The sequence below is a fragment of the Bubalus bubalis genome, chromosome 17, assembly GCF_019923935.1.
Source record: "Bubalus bubalis isolate 160015118507 breed Murrah chromosome 17, NDDB_SH_1, whole genome shotgun sequence".
NCBI lineage: Eukaryota > Metazoa > Chordata > Mammalia > Artiodactyla > Bovidae > Bubalus > Bubalus bubalis.
In genome coordinates, this window is record NC_059173.1 from 42,881,783 (window position 1) to 42,904,732 (window position 22,950).

The window sequence follows — 22,950 nt, forward strand, 5'->3', positions numbered from 1 at the left end:
TGCAATGAACATTGGGGGTACACGTGTCTCTTTCAATTCTCTTTGGTGTGTGTGCCCAGCAGTGGGATTGCTGGGTCGTATGGCAGTTCTATTTCCAGTTTTTTAAGGAATCTCCACACTGTTCTCCATAGTGGCTATACTAGTTTGCATTCCCACCAACAGTGTAAGAGGGTTCCCTTTTCTCCATGCCTTCTCCAGCATTTATTGTTGGTAGACTTTTTGATAGCAGCCATTCTGACTGGCGTGAGATGGTACCTCATTGTGGTTTTGATTTGCATTTCTCTGATAATGAGTGATGTTGAGCATCTTCTTATATGTTAGCCATCTGTATGTCTTCTTTGGACAAATGTCTGTTTAGTTCTTTGGCCCACTTTTTGATTGGGTCATTTATTTTTCTGGTATTGAGCTGCATGACCTGCTTGTATATTTTTGAGATTAATTCTTTGTCAGTTTTGTTTGCTGTTATTTTCTCCCATCTGAAGGCTGTCTTTTTCACCTTGCGTATAGTTTCCTTTGTTGTGCAAAAGCTTTTAAGCTTAATTAGGTCCCATTTGTTTATTTTTGTTTTTATTTCTATTACTCTGGGAGGTGTGTCATAGAGGATCTTGCTGTGATTTATGTCTGTGAGTGTTCTGCCTATGTTCTCCTCTAGGAGTTTTATAGTTTCTGGTCTTACGTTTAGATCTTTAATCCATTTTGAGTTTATTTTTGTGTATGGTGTTGGAAAGTGTTGTAGTTTCATTCTTTTACAGGTGGTTGACCAGTTTTCCCAGCACCACCTGTTAAAGAGATTGTCTTTTCTCCATTGTATATCAAAAAGAGATTTTCTGAAGATCCTGATTAATTTCTGTATTTGTCATGGCAAATCTGGATAACTTGGGAGGATCATATCCTGGACTCATTGACAAAAATTTGTACCATATTTCATTTATTCCAAGATCTACATTTTTTCCTCCACATTAAAAAACTCTTTAACCCCTACTTTTTTTTGTCTCTTTCTCATAAATTATAAAAAATTTATATATAAAATATAAATTTATATATAACTGATACCAAATAACAAAAGGCTCTCTCCTTGCTTTATCATTATTAACAGTTTGGTGTTTTTCTAAGACTTTTTTCATGTTTTTGTAAATGTGAATAATAGGATATGTAGTTTTGTTTTTAATTATATTCACAGAGTGTTAAAACTTCCTTTTTTAAAAAAGTAAAAACTTTTATTTACTAGAATGTTAGCTCCATCAGGGCAGAATTGCTGTCATATTTATTGTTATAATCTCCTACTTAGAACAGTACCCAGTTCATGTGAGGATCCAGATAATTATTGACCAAATGAATGAATATAGATTCACATGAATAGGAATTCTGGAGAGAACAATTGTCTTATTCTAGGGATAGGTGAATTAGCATTTACTGAAGGATAAGGATTGATCAGAGCATGGCATTGGAAGATGAGAACATTGAAAAATCTATTTCTTTGTGTTGAGAGTTTGAAAATCTAGATTGTTAGATTTTAGAGGATCTAAAATCTACAAATTTGGACTTTATATATGTCACTCAACAGTAAGCTATTTTACATTTTTCATGAGGGTGGAAATTCAATAATTCAGCGAGTGTTAGTGAATTTAACATGAAATTTTGAGGTAAAAAGATTGAGAATAGGGAGGATCATTGAATCTGGAAGTCCAAAGACCTTATTTTTTCTGGGAATACCTCTGAAGTCCAGTGGTTAGGGCTCTGCGCTTTCATTGCTGGGGGCTTGGGTTTGAACCCTGGTCTGGCAACTAGGATCCCACATGATGTGCCACAAGACTACCTTGGTTGTCTAGTTCATACTCATAGACTAATTTTGAGATTGTGGACCAACAATGTCACATTTATAGGCCTTTTCTTCCTTCATCTGTAAAATAAGTTGGTATGCTGTAATGAATGTGCTAAGGATCATGCTAATTTTAGAGGAGTTTTTAATATCTTTCTTTTATTCAGTTTTGTGGGTTTTTTTAGTCTTGAACTTAGTAGTTAGCAATTGCTTACTATTTATTGGGCCAGAATAATACTGGCATGATTTTCTTTTACCATTTGACTGTTAATCCAGTTATTGAACAGTCTTGATATTACTTACATTAACATTGTTACACAACATTTATTATAAAAGTGATAATAATGGTTTTATATAAAATACCAATTCCTTCCTCTAGGAACCACCATCTCTTCCTGAAGAGGCATCAAATCAACTATATCTTCCAGATGAACAAGAACAAGAAGAACTTGATTTTTTCTTTGATGAAGAGATGGAACAAATAGAAGGTCAAAAAAACACATTTACTGATTGGTCTGATAATGATTCAGATTATGAAATTGATGATCAAGATTTAAATAAGATTTTGATTGTAACTCAGACACCTCCTTACATGAGAAAACATCCTGGAGGAGATCGAACAGGCTACCACATGTCTCAGGCAAAAATTACATCTGAACTTGCTAAAGTTATCAACGATGGTTTATATTATTATGAGCAGGATCTGTGGATGGAAGAATATGAAAACAAACACAGAGCCATAAAGGTAATTGTTTATAACCAACATCTTTCTATTGATACTTTGTTTTGATTGCATGTTGCTGCTTAGGTTTTCCTAAACTTGAGACCTTACTTGAAATTTTGAGTATAAATAAATTATATTTAATTTGAAAAATTCCTAGAAATATATGATATTTACAACCTGAAAAAGTTATTTTATTAAAATGACAGTGAAAAACAAAAACAAAAATGACAGTGAATAAGTGCTTTCATTACCAAAAAATATTAGCACTCTATGATTTAAAAAAAAATCCTACCTTTTTTTCAGGTGAAAGTAATAAGAAGGCCTTTCCTCATTAGAAGACATAAAAACTAAAGTTATGGACTGGCTTAGTTTATATGCTCTTTACATATGTGGCTATAAGCACTCCAGCTGTGTGAGCAGGGCTTCAGAAAGTAGTTACTTTCGTTGCCCTTTGTGTGCTTCTCACCTTAGTCTGTGGTGCAGGTTCTGTGACAGTGGAACTCGTTGTTGACAAGTAGACAAGATTACACTGACTGTCTTTCCTTGTTGATCATTACTTTGTTGCAGGACCTGTTTGAAAGTTTGCTCCAGTTTTTCATCTTGAATTTCACCCAACCTCCTGGTACCTACACCAGTTACTAAGATAAAATATGAGAGTCTAGAGTAGTCTACTGGCTGTCTGCATTCCTTTTATATGACTTTTAGTGGTTTAGACAGGGATTTAAAAGGATCTTTTTCTGCCATTAAATTGATTAGAAAATTCCCCAAAATTAAATATTTGTTTTGAGGTTAGAATAATGAGGAAAAGTTGTATAATATGCCAAATAGGAAAGAGATTTTAGAAATAGAGTTTTAGACAGAAAAGCCAGCCAACTCATGGTTGGACAGAACTGGCTGTGTGTGAAGCTTCATATCATCAAGAAGTGTGCTTTCCTTCTCAGTTCTTCTTCCTGGAATTTCCATCACTGCTTTTATCCTCTTGTCTCACCACTGCCTTTTTGAAGATCCTGCCTCAGGAATATGGTAGCTTGTCAGTAAATTGGAGCCTGAGCAATTCTCACAGTCCTACTGCTATGGGAAAGGAAGTATGTTTTTATAAAGTTTCTTGGTTGAAATCTTAACTTCTATAAGAATTGTTACATTATTTGTGATACTTAGGTTCTATAAATAACATCTAGCTTAAATCCTTTTGGGAACAGAAAAAGATAGAAAATAAATTTACAATAGGTTAAGATTGCCCTACCTCCATTCCCTATTCCTCTGTCCTGCATTGTTCTTCACCATCTGCTGTTCTGTGTATTGCACTTTTGATCATGTAAATGTCAGATCTGTGAGGAAGGGAATTTTGTCCTGTTTTTTTGTACAGCCGTATCTCCAGTTGTAGCACAGTTGTTACAGTTTCTGATGCAAAGTAGTACTCAATTCATATTTGTTAAAATGGATAATGAATTATAGATTAAACATTATGAACTCACCAGAAGAACCTAACCTTTGTGTATAATGTTGGTTTTAAGAGAAGATATTTTCAGAGGTCCAGATAATGAAATTTCAAGTCACCTTGAAGCAAATGCTCTTGGCAGGTGACTATTTGCTTGAAAGTGTAGACAGCAATAATTAAATACAATTACCTCATCTGTTGCCTTAGCCAAAGAATATTGGTCCAGGGAAAAAAGTCTTGGCTATATGGTTCTTAAGCATTATGGGTCTGTTCATAATTATGTCTTACCTAATCCCTATTGTTTAACTTATTCCTCTTTTCTCTAATTCTGTGCTTAGCATATACATTCTCATTAGAATTGTACTTCTTCTGTGGTTCTGTATAGAGGGAGAGAAATCAGTTATTTAATTATTTATTATTCCTACTGTGTGTATGTGACACCATGTTAGGTACTGGGCATGAAATGGAAAGATAACAGGATTTCTACATGCCTATTCTTACATATACTTGGGACAATAGACATTAAAATAAACCACAGTAAGTACCTGATCACAAATTAAGGTGCTGTTGAATTAGGCTATAAGGGAATGCCTGTGAGAAAGTCACAGTTATAGTGAGATAGAAAGTATAGATAAGAATGAACCATGCAAATAAATAAACCATATTCTAGGAAAGGGGAATAACGAGTGTCAAGAATATGAGATGGGAAAGAATTTGGTATATTTGAGGAAATAAAAAAAGTGTTTATAGTATTTATACAAGAGAACAGTTATAGATATGTAGGCATGTATCTGATCATAGAAGGTAACATGTGGGCCTTGTTAAGTAATTTGGAATTTACCTAAAGTTCAAATGGAGTACCTTGAAGAATTTTATACAGGTGACAGCATGTGATCTAATTTTTATTTTAGAAATACCACTTTGGTTACTATGGCAGAGAATGGATTAGATGGGGACAAGAGTGGCAGATGAAATTCAGTTGGGAGTCTATTAAAGTAGTCCAGGAGGTGTATGTTGGTAATTTAAGATAAATTGGTGGCAAAGGAAGTGTAGAAATTAGACGACCCAGGTCTGAATCTTAAGGAAGGACCATTTAGGAGTTGTATAGGAAACTGGTGTTGTGGAAGCTGAACACTGTGTTCATAAGGAGAGAATAATCAGATGTGCTGGAAGCTGGACAGATTGAGTTTAGGTATGAATGAAAAGAATGCCAAATTGGTCGGGTTGTTTGGTGATCATTTCTGACTTTGTGAAGGGAGTTTTGCTGAATCTATAAGCTATGTTGAAGTGTATGTACCAAAGAGTAGGTATAGGCCTTCTGTTTCTGACATGTCTTTATTGCTTAAAGACAGTTAAAATGGCCTGCTAATAAGTGAGAAAATATGAACTTAAAATCCTTGCAGATCTGAAAGATAAGTTATCAGAATAAAACCAAAGAGGAGTAGAGGATTAAAACCAGTTTTGCCTGGGAGAGCATTTTGAAATTTGGATAGTTTGTGAAGTTCAGCTTTGCAAAAGCCACCCAAAATATAGAGTAAAAGACAAACCTGTGGCCTAGTCAGAGTCAGGGTTTCTAATAGGAGTCCCTTCCCCTAGAATTGGTACCTGAAAAACTATACCGTAGTGAAAGGGAACATAACTGCTTTCTCATCTGCTTCTCTGCTGCTGCTGCTAAGTCTCTTCAGTCGTGTCCGACTCTGTGTGACCCCATAGACAGCAGCCCACCAGGCTCCCCCGTCCCTGGGATTCTCCAGGCAAGAACACTGGAGTGGGTTGCCATTTCCTTCTCCAGTGCATGAAAGTGAAAAGTGAAAGTGAAGTCGCTGAGTCATGTCTGACTTAGCGACCCCATGGACTGCAGCCTACCAAGCTCCTCCGTCCATGGGATTTTCCAGGCAAGAGTACTGGAGTGGGGTGCCATTGCCTTCTCCGATCTGCTTCTCTAGAGGACTACAAAGCATATTTCCTAAGTTGTGCTGAGCAAGGTATCACATGTGAGAATGAACAGAATTAGCAGACAATAAGCCCATACCATGAAAAAATTTAGGTAGTAGAATTATTAAGCGTAGTATAGAGTAACTGTGCTTACTATGTTTAAAGAATATCTGCAAGGAAAAAGAAATTCTAAAGAATAACCTTTGTAGAACTTCTGGAAGTAAAAACAGTTAAAGGCTGAAATTAAAAACTCAGTTAATTAAAGGGATTAACAACAGATTAGATACAATTAAAGAATCAGCGAACTGGAAGACAGGTTACAAGAAAGTATTTAGAAATCAACAGAGATAAAATATATGAAAGAGGGTATAGAATGGTATTCTGTAGAAAGTCGTTGCTATTATTTGGTATATTTCAAATCTAGTTCTGTAAGTTAACATTTAATGAATTTTATTATAAATCTTTTTATTTTTGAGAAAAGTAAAAAGCAAGTGCAATATAGAGTGAAAAACATGGTCTAAGATATTTATTCAGAGTTTCAGAAGGAAAGAGAGTAAATGGGACAGAGTCAGTGTTTTAATAGGTAATACCTAGGACATTTTCTGAGCTGCAGAGAAGTACCAGCGTAGAGTAGCCAGGGAAAGAGTGGTTACTTTAAAGAAGAGTGGCTGGACAGTTAACTGACAGCTAACTTCTCACCAGTAACATTTGAATGCAACAGACCATGGAATGATGATGTTAATATAGCAAGGGAAAATAACTTTCAACACATAATTGTATGCCTTGCAAAAATATCTCTCAAGTAAGAGAGTGCAATATAAGAGAAACTGCAGACAGCAGAACCTCATCAAAGGAATTTCGAAAATTGAAATAAAAGTGATTCCAGATGCCAGAGGTGCAGAAAGGAGTATAGAGCAAAGCAAGTGATAAATATGTAAATAAAACCTAAATAAATATTAACTTTATAAGATAATAACTGTGTCTTACAGATTAACATTAACACAAACTGAGAGAGAGTACTTAAAGATACTTTTGTGTCTGAAAAGAAGATAATTGATTATTTTTCAGTTTTAAAAGTTATTATTTTTCAGTTTGGAGGCTACCCATTTAAAAATAAATGTCTTAATGGGCTACTGGTTAGAATGTAATATGGTTCAGCTATTTTGGGAAGCAGTTTGGCAGTTCAAAATGTTAAACAGAGTTATTATATGACCCAGGAATTCTATTCCTAGGTATATAAATGAGAGAAATGACAACATATGTCCACACAAAAACTTGTACACAAATCTTCATTGTAGCATTATGAAAATGTAAAGAACTCAAATATTCTTTGTCTGACGAATGGATAAATAAAGGTGGTATAGCCATACAATGTAACATTATTTGGCAATAGAAAAAAGTGAATTTACTGATAATGCTACATGAAAACATCATGCTAAATAAAAGAGGCAAGTAACAAAGTAGTACATATTATATGTTTCTCTTCATCTGAAACCCAAAACAGAGAGAAATTAAATTGGTGGCTGCCTAGGGTGGATTTTGGGGTGGATAAAGAAAATAGTGACTGCTAGTGGATACTAGGTTTATTTTTGGAGTGATAAAAATGTTGAAATATTGATTATGATGGTGGTTGCAAAATTGTATACTAAAAACAATTATACACTGGGATAGATTGTACCATATTTTGATTTTATCTTAATGAAATGATTTTTAAACAAGTAAATGGAAAGACATCCTGTGTATATGGATTGGAAGACTGCTGCTGCTGCTGCTAAGTCGCTTCAGTCGTGTCCGACTCTGTGCGACCCCATAGATGGCAGCCCACCAGGCTCCGCCGTCCCTGGAATTCTCCAGGCAAGAACACTGGAGTGGGTTGCCATTTCCTTCTCCAATGCATGAAAGTGAAAAGTGAAAGTGAAGTCGCTCAGTCGTGTCCGACTCTTAGCGACCCCATGAACTGCAGCCTACCAGGCTCCTCCATCCATGGGATTTTCCAGGCAAGAGTACTGGAGTGGGGTGCCATTGCCTTCTCCAATGGATTGGAAGACAGTACTCCCTAAAGTGATCTACAGATTCAGTGCGATCCCTGAATGACAATTTTTGCAGGAATAGGATAACAGATAATGAAATTTATATGGAATCTCATGAGACCCTGAAGAACCAAAGATAATCTTTACAAAGAAGAAATAAAGTTGGAAATCTCATGCTGTTGATTTCAAAATACATTTCAAAACTACAGTAATCAAAACAATGTCACTGGAATAAAGATAGACATCGACAAATGGAATTATAGAGCCCAGAAACAAACCCTTGAGTTGACTCTATGGTGTAATGATTTTGAACTTGAATGCCAAGACCACAGAATGGGGAAAGGACAACCTCTTCAACAAATGGTGTTGGGGAAACTGAATACTCACATGCAAAAGAATGAAGATGGACCCTTACTGTATCACCATAATACCTAAAAATTTTAATAACAGATTAAAGACTAAAACCTAAAACCCAAAGTTTTTAGAAAAAAACATAGGAGTGAAACCTTGAAACATTTGATTTGACAGTGATTTCTTGTATATAACACCAAAAGCACATGTGAAAAAAACAAAAATGGACAAGTTGGAATTCATGAAAATCAAAAACTTATGTGTATTAACAGACACAAAACAGGATGAAAGGACAGTCTGCAAAACAACAAAATATTTGCTTATCATAACTGATAAGATATTAATACTATTGAATGTAGAAAGAAACCCAACAACTCAACAAAATAACTCAGTTTAGAAAATGTCGTAGGACTCAAATGGATGTTTTTCCAAAAATAATATTCAGATGGCCAATAAGCACATGAAAGTATGCTTAGCATCATTACTCAACAAGGGAAATACAAATCAAAATCAAATGAGTTAGCACCTCAAACTAATTAGGATGGCTACTTTCAAAATAAAAGGCAAAACACAGAAAATTTGTTGGAGAGGGTGTGAAGAAATTGAAACCTTGCATTGGTGGTGGAAACATAAAATAGTATAGCTCCTATGGGAAACAGTATGGCAGTTACAAAACTAAAGAGCAGCAGTATTTACAATAGCTAAAAAGTGAAAACAACCCAAAATGTCCATTATCAGATGAATTGATAAACAAAATGGTGGTGTATAGGTGCAATGGGATATTATTCAACTTTCAAAAGGAAGAAGGACATCTGTCACATGCTACTACATCAATAGTCAAGATATGCTAAATGAAATGAGTCACTGAGACATACAGTATGATTCCAGTTATATGAAGTACTAAAGTAGTGAAGTTCATAGAAACGAGTAGAGTGGTGGTCATGGGGTGAGGAGAAATGGGGAGCTATTAAATGGAATAGAATTTCAATTTTGCTTAATAAAAAAAGTTTGGTATCTGTTCCACAACATGGTGAATATACTTAACACTACAGAACTATACACTTAAGATGGTTAAGATAGTAAATTTTGTTATTTGCTTTTTTTTTTAACCCCAATTAAAGGTGAAAATTATAAAAGAAACCCAGCCACTTATCAAGTAAATAAAAAGTAAAGAAAAAAACTTTTGTACATATATTAATATCAGACAATAAGCTTACCAATTAGACTTGAAGATGAAAAGAATTACTAGTGCTAGAGAGTGTCTTTTTAAATAATTAAAAGTGAAGAAATTCATTAGAAAAGTGTAACTTAAAATTTGATGTATTTAATGCAGAATATTCAAATATGTGAAGCAAAAAGTTAATAGAACAAATCTAGTCATAGTGGCTTAATTTACCTCCTAAGTAAATAAGAAATGTTCAAGTAATTTAAAAAGAATAATTTGATAAACAGCTCTGTACCTAGCAACTGCAGAGTATAGCAAATTTTTAAGCATAATATATAAAACATAATAATGCATAAAACACATTAGAATTAAAATAATTTGGTGTTTAATAATAGAAATAAAACCCTTTTTGTCTTGGAACAAAGCTATATTTTATAAATAACTCACCAAGGAAGAAATCATAGTGAAAATTAGAAAATCTAAGTGGAATGTTAGCAAAATTTTAAAGGTGCACCTAGAGAGATAAGACTTAAATGCAAATGTTAGGTAAAATTCTTGAAATCAATAAACCAATCACTGTTGTTATTTTTTCTGTATAAAAATTTTCCCTCAGGTCTCAAAGCCTTAAAATAAAAATTTCTCACAGTCCTTGATAGGGGCTGCTGCAAGTGTGTGTGTGTGGTTCTGTTTGATTGGTATTCATTCTGAACGAGGAGCTCTTATACAGCATTTGCTCATTCATTCATATAGCAGATGGGGTGAACAGGAGGATGCGCTAAAGTGTACTATTTTGTGGGTTTTATGTATATTTACTCACAGTCTACTGGCTAAGGCAAATCACATGGCTAAGTGTATGGGCTGGAGTTGTATATGCTCAAATGAGATGAAAGACAATTACATGATCCTTTAATCTAGGAAATTTGGGCTGTGAACAATAATATTAATAGAATCTACTATAGATTTTATAAAGCTAGAAATTTCTCATGAAGTTACAAAAATTAGCAAAATAAAGTTCCATAAGTTCAGTTCGGTTCAGTCACTCAGTCGTGTCCAACTCTGCGACCCCATGGACTGCAGCACACCAGCGTGATGGACACTCCCTGTCTATCACCAACTCCTGGAGTTTATTCAAACATGTCCATTGAGTCAGTGATGCCGTCCAACCATCTCATCCTCTGTCGTCCCCTTCTTCTCCCACCTTGAATCTTTCCCAGCATCAGGGTCTTCTCAAATGAGTCAGCTCTTCGAATCAGGTGGCCAAAGTATTGGATTTTCAGCTTTAACATCAGTCCTTCCAATGAACAGTAAGGACTGATCTCCTTTCAGTTCAGTTCAGTTCAGTCGCTCAGTCGGGTCCGACTCTTTACGACACCATGAATTGCAGCACACCAGGCCTCCCTGTCCATCACCATCTCCCGGAGTTCACTCAAACTCACCTCCATTGAGTCGGTGATGCCATCCAGCCATCTCATCCTCTGTCGTCCCCTTTTCCTCCTGCCACCAATCCCTCCCAGCATCAGAGTCTTTTCCAATGAGTCAACTCTTCACATGAGGTGGCCAAAGTACTGGAGTTTCAGCTTTAGCATCATTCCTTCCAAAGAACACCCAGGGCTGATCTCCTTCAGAATGGACTGGTTGGATCTCCTTGTAGTCCAAGGGACTCTCAAGAGTCTTCTCCAACACCACAGTTCAAAAGCATCAATTCTTCGGCACTCAGCCTTCTTCACAGTCCAACTCTCACATCCATACATGACTACTGGAAAAACCATAGCCTTGACTAGACAGGCCTTTGTTGGCAAAGTAATGTCTCTGCTTTTTAATATGCTGTCTAGGCTGGTCATAACTTTCCTGCCAAGGAGTAAGCGTCTTTTAATTTCATGGCTGCAGTCACCATCAGCAGTGATTTTAGAGCCCCCCAAAATAAAGTCTGACACTGTTTCCACTGTTTGCCCATCTATTTGCCAAGAAATGATGGGACCGGATGCCATGATCTTTGTTTTCTGATTGTTGAGCTTTAAGCCAACTTTTTCTCTCTCCTCTTTCACTTTCATCAAGAGGCTCCTCAGTTCTTCACTTTCTGCCATAACAGTGGTGTCATCTGCATATCTGAGGTTATTGATATTTCTTCCGGCAATCTTGATTCCAGCTTGTGCTTCCTCCAGCCCAGCGTTTCTCATGGTATAATGTGCATATAAGTTAAATAAGCAGGGTGACAATATACAGCCTTGACGTACTCCTTTTCCTATTTGGAACCAGTCTGTTGTTCCATGTCCAGTTCTAACTTGCTTCCTGACTACATACAGATTTCTCAAGAGGCAGGTCAGGTGGTCTGGTAGTCCCATCTCTTTAAGAATGTTCCACAGTTTATTGTGATCCACACAAAGACTTTGGCATAGTCAATAAAGCAGAAATAGATTTTTTTCTGGAGCTCTCTTGCTTTTCCAGTGATCCAGCGGATGTTGGCAATTTGATCTCTGGTTCCTCTGTCTTTTCTAAAACCAGCTTGAACATCTGGAAGTTCACGGATTGTTGAAGCCTGGCTTGGAGAATTTTGAGCATTACTTTACTAGCGTGAAACTTCCATAAAAGTATATGGAAAGAAATAATTGATCTAAAAGAGGTTTTAATCGTACAATTATTTGAGAAAACTAAGATTACACTTAGGAAGACAAAACAGAGGAAAACGTACATTTTTAGCTGCAGTGAAAGTGGGGGTGTACTTACTGATTATGGAAAAATTTTTATTTTTAAAAGTACTTCAGACCTATAATTTGAACATTTAAATTCAGACAAAGGAAATTTTCTAGAAAAATATGTAAATTACCAAAACTGACTATAAAAGAATATAAGTTGCTAAAGACCATTTTAAATAATCTTCAAACTCTGATTTAACTTAGGTTTATTAGCAAGTTCTTCTAAAATTGAAATAATTTCAGCCATGCAGTTTCCAGTGACTAATAGTAAATATTCAAGTATTTGTTGAGTAGCTGAGGTGAAAAGAGGAAATATTTGATTCATTTTATGAAAAGAACATAACCTTGATACTAACACCTGAAGAGAATATGAATGAGAAATTCATGAAAATACAAATGATGGTCTTGTAAGATTTTATTTTATGATAATATGAAACAACCATGAAAGAATCTATATATTTTCTATGGCAGCCATGACACATTACTGTGAATTTGGCAGCTATAAAACAATATGAGTTTATCATTTAATTTTGTAAATCAGAAGTCTAAGTGAGCTCAGCCAGTTTCTCTACTCTGAGCCTACAAGAAAAATCCTGGGCTCTTATCTGTATTTTTCTGTGAGAAATTACTTCCAAGTTCATTCAGATCATTTGCAGAATTCAGTTCTTTGTGGCTCCATGTAGAGTGAAGTCCGTCATTTCCATTTTGGCAGACTGATGCCTCTCAACTTCCTTAGACCACCTGTGTTCTTGGTCAGATTGCACTGTCACTCTTTAAATCAGCAGCAATTGGTGGAACCCTGCTTTGAATCTTTCTTGCCACATCTCTTTTGCCTGTAGTTGGAGAAAGTTTTCTGCATAATAAGATCGCTCAGAAAATCTTAGTTACATCTGCAAAGTCCTTTTTGCCATGTATGCAGTGTAGTTACATGTTGTGGAGATTGGGATCTGTACATCTATGAGAGACCCTTCTGCCTAGTATAAGGTAGATCTTTAAAAGGATACATCACACTTTTAAGGAGAGCATTATAATACTTTTTAAGTTTTTAGTGAAGACACAAATGAGAAAAATATCAAAGTTCATGTTTGAAAAATCAATGTGATAAAGAAGGTGATTTTCCCCAAATGGATTGAAAGGTCAATTATATTCCAATAAATATTTCAACAGTGTTGTTTTTTTTTAAGGAATTTTATAAACTGATTCTAAAATTTATATGGAAATGTAATGGACAGGAAACTCATCACACTCCTAAAAGTGAGGCAACTTGTTTTTATTAAATTAAGGGTATGATTTATTAAATTAAAGATATGAGATAGACTATAGGAATGAAATAGAAAGTACAGAAACAGTTGGATCCATCTGTGCACACTTGGCAAATGACAGGATTATGTATCAAAGAGATCTGATTTTTAATAAATAGTACTGGAAAAGTTGTTGGGGAAAAAGTGAAATTACAGACTAATGGCTTACAGTGTCATTCATATCTATTTCAGTGAACGGCAAAAACATTATTAATGGATAACAGTACAAGGTCTTAATGCACTCAGAGTAGGGAAAAGTTTCTTGAATGGACACAAAAATCACAATCTTAAATGACAAGGTTGGTAAATTTTAAAAAAAGGGTTTTTCATTAAACATCAAAGAGAGGGCATACATAGTCCGCAAAGTGAAGAAGAGATGGTTCTCATTCATTATTTGATAGGTATTATAAAACAAATGTATATAGAAGTGGTTAAAAAATAAAAAACACTGAAAGAGTAAAAACTAGTTATGAGACATGAACAAATGTTTCACAAAAGAGGAAGTCCAACTATTGAAATCATGAAAAGGCCTTCAAAGTTATTAATAAAGAAGATGCAAATTAAAGTTTCATTGTAAAAAGCACATTAGCAAAGTTAAAACGTCAGGCAGAAGTGTTTGGGAGTATTTAGAAGGAGAACTTCATTAATCTGTCTGTGGTAATGCCAAATATAGAACTGTACCCTGTGCTTACCATCTCTACTCAATATGCTCTTGGGTTGCATTGTTCAAATGTTATAGCTGTTATAACCACATGTGGTTATTGAATCCTCAAAATGTGGATAGTCTAAAATGAGATGTGCTTTAAATGTACAGTTTAAAGACTTAGTAAGAAAAAAGAATGTTAAAAAACCTCAATTTTTTAAATAATCACACTGAAATGATAATACATTTGGTTAGGTAAAATAGTAAAATATTTGCTCTTTTATTTCTTTTTTAAATTTTATTTTATTTAACTTTACAATATTGTATTGGTTTTGCCATATATCAAAATGAATCTGCCACAGGTATACATGTGTTCCCCATCCTGAACCCTCCTCCCTCCTCCCTCCCCATACCATCCCTCTGGGTCGTCCCAGTGCACCAGCCCCAAGCATCCAGTATCGTGCATCGAACCTGGACTGGCAACTCGTTTCATATATGATATTATACATATTTCAATGCCATTCTCCCAAATCATCCCACCCTCTCCCTCTCCCACAGAGTCCAAAAGACTGTTCTATACATCAGTGTCTCTTTTGCTGTCTTGTATACAGGGTTATTGTTACCACCTTTCTAAATTCCATATATATGTGTTAGTATACTGTATTGGTGTTTTTCTTTCTGGCTTACTTCACTCTGTATAATAGGCTCTAGTTTCATCCACCTCATTAGAACTGATTCAAATGTATTCTTTTTAATAGCTGAGTAATACTCCATTGTGTGTATGTACCACAGCTCTTTTAAAAAACCTTTTTAAAAACTGTTTTTAAAACTTTATTTAAGCTATAGCATGCAGCACACTAGATCTTAGTTCCCCAACCAGGGATTGAACCTGTGTCCCCTGCATTGGATGTATGGAGTCTTAACCACTGGACAGCCAGGAAAGTCCCTAAAAAACCTTTTTAATGTAGCTACTGGAAAACTTTACATTGTGATTTTCAGTATGTATGTATTGAACAGTACTTCTCTAGCAGAACCCAAGAAATGTTCATCAGGAACAATATGTAACAGTATAGCAGAATTATTCATTAAATTCACAAACTGGAATAACCAAAATGTCCAACAGCAATTGACTGGATATGTTGTGGTACAGTAAACAATGTGATACTATATAGTAGTAAAAATGAGTGACAGGTAGTACACATCTTTGTTAATCTAGAAAACAGTGGTGAGTACAAGAAGTTACGTACAGTTGCTTACAGACTATGATTCCATAAAGCTCTTGAGAACAAGTCAATTCAAAGGTGCATTTTGTAGAAATATGTACAAGTATACCTATAATATAAAGAAAAAGTCGAATAATTATCATGTAAGTCAGGATTTGAGTTGTTTCTGTGGGGAATAAAATACACAGGGTTTCCAGTGTACTAACAGTGTTATGTTTCTAGTAGCTTTTACATACTAGTTTTCTAAACAAGTTGCACATGTATGTATAACACATTTTCTTATGTGGCATATTTTTATGACAATGCAAAGAACAAGCTAGCATGAATGGGAATGTGTGGGACAAGAAGAGGTAAGCCAAAGATGAGTTATTTACTTCTTGGAGCTGCAAGGTTGTTCTTGGGCTAAAATCAAGATTTGATTGGCCCTCCCCCCCCTCCTTTTTTAAACTTAAATTTTTTTTGAAGTATAGTTGAGTCACAATATTGTGTTATTTTCAGGTGTAATGTTGAACCTGTTCTCATTTTTCGTATACAGCTATTTGTATTCCTGTTCAGCAGTCTCCTTTGGGCGGTGGTGTAAAGCTATATGTTGTTGAAGGCTTTATTAACAGATTTAAAGATAGGGCTTTCTTTGAAGAGACAGACTGCTGGGCTTCTGCATCTTGTCACTCATATTGCTGGCTGGCTTCTGGGCTTGTGAGGGTCAAGAGTTGTCCAGTCTACTATCTCTCATGATACCTCTCCCTAATGAGAAATCTTGAGTTTGAAACTGCAGAACAAAGGAGAGAAACCATTACAACCTGTTCTTCAGTCATTATACCCTCTGTCCAAGTTGCTTGTGCGGAAACCTAAACATGCTCAGGCCTTTTTTTCCTAGCATTTCAGGAAGAATCTTCAAGTCAGTCAGTCAGTCTCATCTTTAGGCTTATAGCATTTGCTGTTGTGCAGTATGTCAGTTTTGCCCAGTACTTCTTCGAGGATTATGTGAAGTTAACACAGGTCTATGTGTCAGTTTCCAGAGTTCTCCTTGGCTTTCCTGCCTTTGTATTGTATGATAGAACATACTCAGTTTTGCTGGATGACTGAGACCATCAGCAGGCTCATTGCTGAGAAGGTAGACTGGACATAGGCTCTCTTCTGCCATGACTTATTCTGAATGTGTGGAGCCTAAAGCCTTGGGAGACCTGATGGCTGTAACTCTGTAGATTACTTTGCTGCCTTCTGTTGCATTTCCCTTACAAATACAGGCAGGTCGTTGTTGCACATGGTGAGAGGAACTTCAGTTGTGGTGAAATCTTTGGTATATAGCTGGAAGGGTGTACAAATTCACCAGGAGATGCCACATCATTACTTGGTGGGCAGACAGAAACATGACATCATATTGACTTGGCAAGCTGAGAGTCACCACCACCATTTGAGCTGTTCCTCTTCTCACTAGAGAAGGACACCAACTTGGGAACCTCTCTGGCAAAAGCCGGGGACTGTTCTTGACCAGGAGTCAACTTGGGTGCAAGTTTCACTGTATGCAATTCTGGACCAAAAATTAACTTCTCTGAACTTCAAATGGGGATCATTCTTTTTTTTTTTTCCAGATGAGGATCATTCTCGTCGTCTTTACCTCACTGGGTTTTAAAGACTTAAAAATATATATTTTGTTTATTTATTTATTTGGCTGTATCAGGTCTTAGTTGAGGCAGGTGAACTCTAACGTTGCATCATCTGGGATCTAGTTCTATGACCTGAAACCCTTGAATTGGGACTGCAGAATCTTAGCCACCGGATCACCAGGGAAATTGCTTTTAAGACTTGAAAACTGAAAGACTGAGCATGTGTGACAAAGAACAAAGGCCATATGGTTATGTGGAGGAATAATGATACAAATGGAGGTGAGATCAGGAATTTAAAGACAATGCCGAAACTTCAGGCATTACATAGAAATTGTGACATCAAAGTGCAGTCTGTAGAGGTCTTCCCCTCTACAGGCACTGTGAAAGTGAAAGTGTTAGTCACTCAGCCATGTCCGACTCTTTGCGAGTCCATGGACTATAGCCCTCCAGACTCCTCTGTTCATGGAGTTTTCCAGGCAAGAATACTGGAGTGGGTTGCCAATTCCTTCTCCAGGGGATCTACTTGACCCAGGGTAGATTGGGTAGATTGGGTCACCTGCATTGCAGGCAGATTCTGAGCCACCAGGGAAGTACTATAGGGTCTGATATTTTCATAATTCCTTTTGTGTTGTGTATTTTAAAATGCAAAACTCTTAATTTTTCCTCCTAATATCTTTCTTTGAAAGACTTCCTCAAATTTACTTTCAACATTAGGCCCCATATCAACTGTAGTCATTCTCTCTTTAGAATGGTTTTGATTTGACTTCTCCCTGCTGAAGAGACAAGTGAATTAGACCTAATTTTAGCTCACTGTTTAATTCCAGCCAAAGCCTCTGCACAAGTCAGTTCCTTATTTTAATACACATACTTCAAATATGGTTCGATTTCAAGTTCAGTCGCTCAGTCGTGTCTGACTCTGCGACCCCATGGACTGGAGCACGCCAGGCCTCCTTGTCCATTACCAACTCCCAGAATTTACTCAAACTCATGTCCAATTCTTCAGCACTCAGCCTTCCTTACAGTGCAACTATCACATCCATACTAAATGGACCTTTGTTGGCAAAGTAATGTCTCTGCTTTTTAATATGCTGTGTAGGTTGGTCATAATTTTTCTTCCAAGCAGCAAGCATCTTTTAATTTCATGGCTGCAGTCACCATCTGCAGTGATTTTGGAGCCCCCCCAAATAAAGTCTCTCACATGTTTCCATTGTTTCCCCATCTATTTGCCAAGAAGTGATGGGACCAGATGCCATGATCTTAGTTTTCTGAATGTTGAGCTTTAAGCCAACTTTTTCACTCTCCTCTTTCACTTTCTTTCATCAAGAGGCTCTTTAGTTCTTCTTTGCTTTCTGCCATAAGGGTGGTGTCATCTGCATATCTGAGGTTATTGATATTTCTCCCGGCAATCTTGATTCCAGCTTGTGCTTCATCCTGTCCAGCATTTCTCATGATGTATTCTGCATATAAGTTAAATAAGCAGAGTGAAAATACACAGCCTTGATACAGTATGGTAGCTTTGTTTTAAGTTAACTCTTTGCCAGGAATTCATTCATTAACATATGTTTGAGTGCCTGCTGTGTGTTGGGGGCTAGGAATGTGGTATTTCAGGATGGTGACATTGGTGAAAGTGTGGATGGATATAATTAATTCAGAAAATCTAGATAATAGATAACTGCCATCCATGATTGACCATTGAATTTAGTTATGAGCTGCTTCATAAATAGGAAATAAGAAACTTGCTGATTTATCGCAGTGGAACAGTTAAGGGAAAAGCCTGAATGAAGAAATGACAAGTGGAAGAATGTAATACATTCAGATATATGTAAGTATTGAATATTGCATTAGCAATATAATATGAATATTGAAGCTCGGTATAATTTATTGGAGAAATGGCAGTGCCTAAAAGTGTTGCTGAGTCCAAGCTTGCTCAGTTCGCTTACACAACAGGCCAATGAATCCCCGAAACATGTTGAGGCAAGGAATATGACTATTTGGAAAGTAAGCTGACAGAGAAAATGACAGACTAATGTCTCAAAGTAAGCATCTTGTTACTGAATCTGGATGCCAGGTTCTTTTAGAGTCATAGAAAGAGAAGCAATGAGGAGCTAAAGTCAAAAGGCAGAATAGGGAGGGAGAGGCAGTGAGGAAGAAAAGTAAAAAGAGTCTTCAGTCTTGCAAAACATCTCCTGGAAGGGTCAGCCTTTGGAAGGGACATGTTAATCTCTTCTTTTTGTTGTAGCTATTCACGGGTGGGCAGGGGAGACTATCTCTCTATGAGCTGAACAAAGGCTTTTTAGTTTAACAACCAGGTAGTGGGCAGGGTCCTCTGAGGCAGGCCATTTTATGTATGATTGTAGTAACAAAAGAAACAAAAAGCAAGTCAAAGAAGCAGGATTGGTTTTTCCCTGCAACAAAAGGAGATAAGGAGTCAAAGTTTTGTGTGTGTGTATTTGTGTATTAATATATTTTTAAAGATTGGAAAGCACTGGAACATTTTATATGGTTATGGGAATGGTCCAGTGGAATGGGAGAGTTGAGGATATAAAAGGAAATAGAAAACGGAGCTAAATTCTTCAGGTTGTGAAACTGGATAAGATTCAGAGCATATGGATCAGAATTCGTCAGCCTTGGCCCTGTTGACATTTGGAACAAGGTAATTCTTTCATGGGAGCTATCCTGTACAACAAAGAATGGTTAGCATCATCCCTGGCCTTTACCCACTAGATACCAGAAGTACCCCACCCCCATGACAATTTTAAAAAATGTACCTTGAAGAGAGTTATGTGCACAGAATCATCTCTAGTTAAGAATAATTGATATAGAAGTATTGGTCTTTTAAAGAAAGGCTTTGGGTTCTTTACCTAGAGGGAAGAAATAGAACATAAGCATGTAGATGGGTTTGTAGATTAGTTGGTAATAAAAGTAATTTTCTTCTCATGATTTTACCCTTCTCAATGAAATGAGTCAGGGTTATGTGGTTGGTCAAAGGGTTGAGAGTGACAAAGTTAAAAAGTCATTTTTGTAGAACGGGAAATAAAGGTTCTAAGAAAAATCAAAGATTTCTAGTGAGCAGTGGGAGGGCTACAGACTATTTTTGTTGCAGAAATTTTACTAGAGAGGCTTTAGACCAAAGAGACCAGACAGGAAAATGGAGGACAGTACCAAGATACTTTTTGATTTATTTCTAAAAATGGTAGATAAGATCCTGTCTCGATCTTACTTGGTCATGAGCATTTAAAGCTGTTAACTTCTTGAAACTTTTTGACTTTTCCATTACACCATATTTTCTTGCTTTTCCTTCTACTTCTGTAGCCATTCTTTTTTCAGTCAGATTTACAATTATCTTCCATCTGTTCCTTAATTTTCAGCAATTTCTAGGTTTATGACTTAAGCCCTCTATATTCTTACTGTTAACTGCTCTCCCTAAGCACTCTTTCTACTCAGGACTCTATTACCACTGTTTTTTTAAATCCCAACGCTTTTATATCTAAATTAGATTTTGACCCTGAATTTCAGATACAATGGGTCTAGCTGTTTCCTGGGACATTTTCATAATATTTATCATATAGTTCTTTAAAAAACAACATGCCCCAAACCAAGTTTCTCCATTCATAACCTGCTTCTTTGTTCCTTTTCTTCCTCCAACTTAACAGAAGTCCCCGGTTGATTTATGATTCCCATCTTGGTAATTGGGTCTGCAGTCCCTGCATATTGATTGGCATGGGTATATCCCTCTTGCCTCACATTAGTCAATAGTCTTGTTTATATTACTCTTACGTCATGAATTCTTCCATATCTCCATATTTCTGGCTTCATGTCACTGCTCTTTTCTCTGTACACTGAAGTACTTGGAGTTGAAGTTTCCCAAAGATACTTTTCTCATCTTTAAGCTTTTGCATGTGTTTCTCCAAACCCTTGAAATGCTTTTGCCTTCATCATCTTTGCTACATAAACTCCTAGTCGTGTTTCAGACTTCATTAGACAAAAAAATAAGGGTATGCTAGTTTTACAAATTGAAAATGAGATCCCAGAGAAAAGAAACTGAGCTCAGAAATGGGCATATACTCAGAGGGCATGTAGTAAATCAGATAAACTCAGTTTTGAAATTCACATCCTCATCAGCATGAGACTGCAGAGAAACCTTAAGATTCATCCAAGTTAGGAAGTAAAATAGGAGACAGGGGTACATCTTAAATGTACCACTCAACTGAGGAGTAAAGAGAAGAAGCTATAAGAAAAATTGCTTGTTTTGTCTTGATTCTGAATGGAGGCAGGTAGGAAGTAACCACTTGATGGTCAGACATTTTAGATTTGCAGCTCAAATACATAACGTAGTTCTGTCTGAAAAAACTAGAGCTAAGAACTAAAAAGCCTCTTGATGAAAGTGAAAGAGGAGAGTGAAAAAGTTGGCTTAAAGCTCAACATTCAGAAAATGAAGATCATGGCATCTGGTCCCATCACTTCATAGGAAATAGATGGGGAAACAGTGTCAGACTTTATTTTTGGGGGCTCTAAAATCACTGCAGATGATGACTGCAGCCATGAAATTAAAAGACGCTTACTCCTTGGAAGAAAAGTTATGACCAACCTAGTTAGCATATTGAAAAGCAGAGACATCATTTTGCCAACAAAGGTCCATCTAGTCAAGGCTATGGTTTTTCCAGTGGTCATGTATGGATGTGAGAGTTGGACTGTGAAGAGGGCTGAGCACCAAAGAATTGATGCTTTTGAACTGTGGTGTTAGAGAAGACACTTGAGAGTCCCTTGGACTGCAAGGAGATCAGCCCTGGGATTTCTTTGGAAAGAATGATGCTAAAGCTGAAACTCCAGTACTTTGGCCACCTCATGTGAAGAGTTGACTCATTGGAAAAGACTCTGATGCTGGGAGGGATTGAGGGCAGGAGGAGAAGGGGACGCCAGAGGATGAGATGGCTGGATGGCATCACTGACTTGATGGATGTGAGTCTGAGTGAACTCTGGGAGTTGGTGATGGACAGGGAGGCCTGGCGTGCTGCGATTCATGGGGTTGCAAAGAGTCGGACAGGACTGAGCGACTGAACTGAGAATATAAAGTAGTTCTAGATTGTTAATCATCACAGGTGTCTGGCATAAGCATGCCTATATCCTCTCTGGAGGAACTTATTTCAGAGGTTGAAAAACTCTTCTGTACTGGGCTGGGTAGTAAGTATTTTCTGCCTTTCAAGCTACTTAGAATTTCGGTTCTTGTATCCTGTACTTTGCTTCATGGTTTTTTGTTTTGTTTTTAAATGTAGCCATTTATTGTAAAAACTGTTCTTAGCTAGAGGGCTCTACATAAAACAGACTACAGGCCAAATTTGGCCCATTGATGTAGAATGGCTTCATTCTAATATTATTGGAATGTAATATTCCTCCAAATATTCCCATAAGTATTTTCTAGAGAAATTAAGTGATCAGAGGAAAAAATTGACTAAGCAGGCAAGGAAATAAGTTACCAAGTGTATTATTGTAGCCAAAATGACAGCAGAAAGAGACCCATAGGTCCTTTGAATGCTGCAATTATCAAAGCACAGAATAACAGTCACAGAATATAAATGTTTACATGGTTTAATTAACGAATGATGAGGTTCAAAATATGTGAAAGGGAAAATTAACAGTTCAGATTTGAAAAAAATAAAGGAACAAAGCTCCTATAAGAAGTGAAAGTTTATTTGAGGTTAAAAACTCAATGGTTGGATTTAATAGCAGGTGAGACAAAGTTGATGAGACACTGAGGATTTGTAAATTAAAAGAGAGGTCAGTAGAAATTACCCAGGATAAAGCACAGAGTGAAAGGGAAGGTATGAAAGAGGTTCAGGAAATGGAGTTAGAATGTACAGATCTAATTAGAGTTCCAGAAAAAGCAGGGAAAGAATGGGCAGAGGCAATACATGAAGAGAGATCAGTACAATTCAGTCTCTCAGTCGTGACCGACTCTTTGCGACCCCATGAACTGCAGCATGCCAGGCCTCCCTGTCCATCACCAACTCCCGGAGTCCACCC

At 36.6% G+C, this 22,950-nt stretch overlaps 1 protein-coding gene across 16 annotated transcripts in view; it reads left to right on the forward strand.

Annotated features, from left to right (window-relative positions):
* LARP1B (La ribonucleoprotein 1B) overlaps window positions 1–22,950 on the forward strand; it is a 132,651-nt gene that overhangs the window by 39,349 nt on the left and 70,352 nt on the right. For 14 of the 16 annotated variants that reach the window (XM_025268053.2, XM_025268054.2, XM_025268050.2 and 11 more), the window contains exon 11: window positions 2,199–2,564. In XM_025268053.2, the coding sequence (XP_025123838.1) occupies window positions 2,199–2,564 (366 nt within the window). Of the gene's footprint in view, window positions 1–2,198; window positions 2,565–2,846; window positions 4,520–22,950 lie in introns of those variants that run through there. The other 2 variants (XM_025268058.2, XM_044930424.2) reach the window with 2 other exon arrangements.